The 6,000-nt window shown below is 44.9% G+C and overlaps 1 protein-coding gene across 1 annotated transcript in view; it reads left to right on the forward strand.

Annotated features, from left to right (window-relative positions):
* LOC111145071 (hexokinase domain containing 1) overlaps positions 1 to 2,815 on the forward strand; it is a 40,109-nt gene extending 37,294 nt beyond the window's left edge. Inside the window, exons 17-18 of the mRNA XM_022499684.1 lie at positions 482 to 715; positions 2,668 to 2,815. Of these exons, the coding sequence (XP_022355392.1) occupies positions 482 to 715; positions 2,668 to 2,815 (382 nt within the window). The remainder of the gene's footprint in view (positions 1 to 481; positions 716 to 2,667) is intronic.
* The last annotated feature ends 3,185 nt before the right edge of the window (positions 2,816 to 6,000 follow it).

Genomic DNA, 6,000 nt, shown 5'->3' on the forward strand with positions numbered 1-6,000 from the left:
GGAGAAGGAAAGTTGGCCTCCAGTTGAACAGGACCCAGGTAGCGGGAGCTCCCATGCTCAGTGGGAGAGGTTAGACTGGGTGTGAGAAGTGGGTGCTTGAATCCCTGCTCTCTATTCTCTGTGGGTAAGTCTCTAGCACCCTGAACCTCAGATTCCTCTTTGGAAAACGCACACCGGATGTGTTGGTTGCTGAATCTGATAAGAACTTCTAGTGAGATAATAGGTTTGAACATGCCTAACACAAGAGGTGCTCACACTTTATTTCTGGAAGGTGGTGGGACTTCCAAGGGCTCGGGGATGCAGGTCGCAGGCTTCCTTGAGTCCCAGCTTCTGTGGCATTCTGTGCTAACTCAGCCATTGCCTGGATCATTTTTCCCTCCCTCCTCCTGGGGCATTGGGGGCTGGGGGGTTGTGAGCCATGTGGAGCGGGTTTGAGGGCTCCGGGAAGCAGGTCCTGACGTCCCACTCTGCTTGCCCGCAGCGATCGGTTGGCCCTCCTCCAGGTCAGGAGGATTCTGCAGCAGCTGGGCCTGGACAGCACATGTGAGGACAGCATTGTGGTGAAGGAGGTGTGCGGAGCCGTGTCCCGGAGGGCGGCCCAGCTCTACGGTGCCGGCCTGGCTGCCATCGTGGAGAAAAGGAGGGAAGACCAGGGGCTAGAGTACTTGAACATCACTGTGGGAGTGGACGGCACCCTGTACAAGCTGCACCCTCAGTGAGTGCGCCGGAGAGGCCGGGATGGGAGGGTGTGGACCCCACTCCATCTAACAGACAAGGTGTGAGCCTGCAGGGCTCTCTCCCCCAGTGGTTAGGATGTGGGAGTTTTCATCGTCCTCTCTGGACCCCATGCTCCTCAAGGCAGTTGTAATCTCCACGTTGTAGGACTGCGTAAGGATTGAGGGCCCAGTGCTCCACAAATGCAAGTGACTAGTCCTAACTACTCCCACCAGACCTCACGGGGAAGCAATGAGAACTGAGTATTTTGCACTGCACAGAGCATTTGTCAAGTATGAACAGGTTATAATTTTCTTAGCTTGGAGCCAGTGGACAGAAGGATTAATGTAAGTTTGAATCCTGGCTCCACCACTTAGAAGCTGGGAGACCTAGGCCCAGTTTCTTACCATCTCTGAGCCTCAGTTCTTAATCTGTAAAATGATGACAAAAATCTTACCTACCTCATAGGTTGTCATGAGGACAAAGTTAAACAGTGTCTGTAGAGTGCATGGCACATCACAAAAATGTCAATCATTAAAGCTGTTATTATTTTTTTTGAAAGCTATTATTTTTCTTTAGTGTTTAATAGTTTGTTTTGGTGAAGAGAAAAAGTGTTAAGTTTATAAAGATTTCCAATCATACTGAAACATATACACGAACATACTGTTATTGTAATCCTGGATCATTAGCTCTTCTTATGATGATGACTCATTATCCAAAATAATGGACTACTATCTTTTCTTGTTTTTCCCCTTAGGATCACTTATTTTTATTATAATTATTATTATTATTATTTTGTTGACATTTGTCTCATTTGCTCTATTAATGGAAAAAAGACAAAGGAAATCAATTTTTTTTTAAAAACTGGGGTTTTCTGATTTACTGTGCTGTCTACTATCAACTGTCAGTTACTTTCCTAGAATCATATGGACTTTTAAAATCTTAATTCATAACTGATTGACTAGAAAACGTCCCACAGACAAACTAACCGCCAAGGTCAATGTGCCAGAAGGCAGGGTTTTGGAACGATTCAGTAAGCAGCCCCTCACATTGCTTTCCCTCTGTCACCCTCATCTCCGCCCTAACGCTTTAAGGCTTATCTGTAGTTTAAAATTAAAGGAAATGGATCATCTTATCAAAAGAGAGTAGATCCTTAGTGTGGAGATTTTAGGTATAAGAGAAGTGGGATTATAGAAATAAAAATGGATGTAGAAACAGAACTTCCTGTCCTCTCAAATGAGACCCCTGGATAAACATCTTTATTTAAGTTGGTCCATGGTGCTGGGATTGCTTATGACGTGATATATATACTATGGAATATGCAGTTGAAAGACTCTCATTCTAGCAAAATTAGTTAAAGAATATTTTCATTAGTTTTGGTTCCACAAGAATCAGTTATTTCTGATATGGTACCAACAAGCCTCTCTCTTAAACCAAAACTGGACCAAAGGACAAAAACCACATGATCATTCCTTTTTTCTTTTTTAAATTTTTATTTATTCATTTATTTATTTGTTTATTTGTTTACTTGTTTATTTATTTGAGAGAGAGAGAGATCAGGGGGAGGAGCCAAGGGGGAGGGAGAAGGACAAGCAGACTCTGCTGAGCATAGAGCCTGATGGAAGACTCGATCTCACGACCATGAGACCATGACCTGAGCTAAAATCAAGAGTCAGATGCTTCACCAACTGAGCCACCCAGGCGCCCCCTAATAAGTGCTTTTAAACTGTTATTTATTACACTTTGTGTGTATATTCTATATGTAAAACACCGATAATAGTCTCTGGCTTTCGTAGTTGCTCAATAAAAGGTACAATTAAAACATCTCTTCACCAAGTGGCACAGGAAGCCTGGAGAAGCCATCTGGAAGGAAGAAACTAGTTTGGAATCATTCATAAATATGTTGGTCACGCATGTAAGCGCTGATGATGTTTCTCTCTCTCCCTTTCATAGCTTTTCTCGGATCTTGCAGGAAACTGTGAAGGAACTGGCTCCTCGATGTGATGTGAAGCTCATACTGTCAGAAGACGGGAGTGGAAAGGGAGCCGCTCTGATCACTGCTGTGGCCAAGAGGTTGCAGCAGGCCCAGAAGGAGAACTAGGAACTCCCTCGGGCTTGGACCCGATGTGCCTTGAATACTGGCCAGCCTTTCCTCCAGCAGATGAGTTGGTCAGGGACCAACAGCCAAGCTTCTAGCTGACTTCACATTCTGGGTGGCCAAAAGAGAACCCTGGGTTCTCGGGTACTCCTAGCATTTTGTTACTTGGTGTTGTTTTCAGGGGCATTCAATGACATTTCTGATTGGCATATTTGACCCAAAATGGGCCAACTTGTAAAATCAAAGCATTTGGGCCTGAAATAATCCCCTTTTAGCAATTTTTTCAGTTGAGGCCTGAGCTGCTAGTTCTCTATGGCTTTGGGTCCCGTGGCTTTTGGACTTCGAAACGTGTCCACAGTCTGCCCCCGTGGCCTGGCTGGCTGAGCTCCCCACTGGGATGCTTCAGCCATTGCTTGTAGTAGGTTGGGTCCTGACTTGCAGATACCCCTTTGAGAAGGATAGGGAGTCATGTAATAAACTGGAGATCTAATCTGACTTGTCCTTAACTCGTCATGCTGACGAGGGAAAGCGAACAAAGACTTTGGAGTATCAGCCCCAGGATGAAGAAAGGTTGGTTGCCAGGCAACCCTGCAGGAATCTTTCCATGCTTAAAGTGAGTTATATCAGCACCTGTAGGATTTTGTTTCTCAATGTTGTGTGTGTGACGTTTGGGGCACCTGTTTTCGTTATACACGTGGTTTGTGTTGCTACTGTGGGTAGTTGTTTTCAGGACTGTTAGAGATATGAAATCCAGTAAATGAATAAAAAATATTTGATTTCCTAAGAATCTTTGCATGAGGTATCAGTATTTCATTGGGGAGGCTTGCTCGCTAACTTCACGCCCTGCTTGTAGAATAAGGACACTGACGTTTCTGAGAGCATCTCTCTCACCCAAACTTCTTCCCAACAGGGAGAAATATACAGAGTATCTTCTGTAATACCTTTAACCATTTATCCAAATCTCATTTGAACAAGTACTTCTCATGACGGGGGCATTTACCACAAGATCCTACACCCCTTGCTTTTGAACAGCTAAAGTTGACCGGAGGGCCTTTGGACTTTCAAGCTGACATCTACCTTCCTGGAAATCAGCCCTCCCCACCCACCCTGTTAGCCTGCATTCTCCCTTCCAGAACTAATCGGACTTGGCCTGTCCTTGCCCATTTCCCCGCTGGATGTCCTCGCTTTCTCGACCCACCCCCCCATTAATCTGAACCACCTGTGACTTCCTACCTCATTACCGAATCACCTGTATGTGTTTCTCATCTGGCCCCTAGATTGAAAGATTTTTTTGTTACATACATTTTTGTATTGCTCCAGTGAACCCAGGATGATGATGTTCTTACTAAATGCTTACTAGATGGAGACATGGTTGAAAAATGAACTGTTCCAAGAAATTTTCTTTAGAAAGAGTGGAGGCCATTATCATGGGCCACAGACTGAAGAGAATAATATCCCAGATCATCCAGGTTGGTTTTATTTTGATTTATGTCTTAATTCCTGGTGGTAATTGTCGCCATTTGTTGAAGCAGGATGTTAAGACAGACAGACAATGGAGGAGGCTGAAGGAGGGTAAGAGAGAGGCCAGCTGGGACTGGGGACACATGAGGGAGCTGAGGTTCCCTAGGAACTCTTTTTTCCTATATCTAGTAAACATGTAGAGAGATACTGCTGTGGGGAGGGCCTAGATTTACCAAAATGAATTTTTTTGGTTTGTATTTTAAGGTTATACCTCTCTGGGGATGCTGTATGGATTTACTTATCTTTTTGTATTTTGAAGTTATGCTTCTTTGGGGTAATGTTCCGCCTTATCAGATTTTGTCTTCCTCAACCCCAAACCTTGTAGTCCTTGTTCTCTCTCCCCGGTTCTCTGTTTCCTTGGGAAGACACGTACAGCCCCCAGTCCCCTTCCCTCCTGCCTCTGCTGGGAGTCTTTGCCTTCGCCCTCTCGCCTGGACGGGTGATCTGGCCCAGAGAGGCAGGCACTCGGGCCACCACATTGTCCCACACCTAGTCCCCTCACCACGTGTTTGGCAGGTTTAAGGAGCTCACCCAGCTCTGGGCTATTACCAGGAAATGAACCCCCAAGGTATCTAGGCAACCTTGCACATTCTGACTAATTGATAGCATCATAGGATCTTTGAATCCGAACGGAACTGCAGAGAGGGCACACACACATACACCATCTTGCTGTCTTTGGACAGGCCGTCCCCTGAAACACCAGGGGCAATGGAAGGCTAACTTCTCCTCAAAGTTTACTAGGCAAGACCAGCAGCCACACCAACAAGGTAAAGTGTCCTCATGTGAACCCGATTTTTCCTCTTAGGAAGGGCTTCTTAGTCTACATTTCTACCCTGTGGTTAGTTTCTCCCAGTAACCTTTTGGCTAAAAAGAGCTGATAGATTTAGGAACTAGATTTACCCCCATGACTCTGACTCTTCAGAAGAAGGGACCTCTTTCCCGTTTGTCTGTCTTCAGAAATCTTGTGTATGCTTCTTCCCATTACCTGGAATGCGGGCTCTTTGAGAGTAAGGACTGGGATCTCGTCTTTCCTCTTCCCCGGAGCCTGCCACAGTGACTGGCATTGAGTAACTGTTAGATAATTCTCTACATGGATGAATGATGGATGCTCAAGCAAGTGTGTGGCCGAATTTATGGCTCTCCCTTGAATCTCTTCATTCTTGAGCCTCTCCCAATGGGACCTGAGCCTTATACACGTGAGATTTTCTATAAATGATCATCCAGTGAATGCCAAGCCCTGTTCTAGGCACCGAGGACCCAGAGGATGAATAGAAGACAGCACTCCTGCTTTATTAGAATTCACATGCTAGCAATGAAGGACAGACATAAATACCTTCAATACATAATGCTTCTAAATGCCTAAAATACATGAGACTACAAGGGAAGCCAGTGGTATTGAATGACAATTATTAGATTGAAGTGGTGATTAAAGTAACATATGGGCTTATTTTTTAATGCACTGTAATGAGATCTAGCAGGAACCTGATAACAACCAGAATTCTGAAATCCTGATGAGGGTAAACAGTATTTTGAGACGCTTGCAACAACAGTGCAGATATGAAAATGTCCATGGTTTCTCCTGGAGACAAAGTCCCAGGTGCTGCTACCAGTTCTGTGGTTTGTTACCTGCATCCGAAATGGAACAGGGATGATGAATTTCGATGAGC

Source organism: Enhydra lutris, unplaced genomic scaffold (genome assembly GCF_002288905.1).
Source record: "Enhydra lutris kenyoni isolate GAN:26980312 unplaced genomic scaffold, ASM228890v2 scaffoldscaffold12, whole genome shotgun sequence".
NCBI classification, from domain to species: Eukaryota; Metazoa; Chordata; class Mammalia; order Carnivora; family Mustelidae; genus Enhydra; species Enhydra lutris.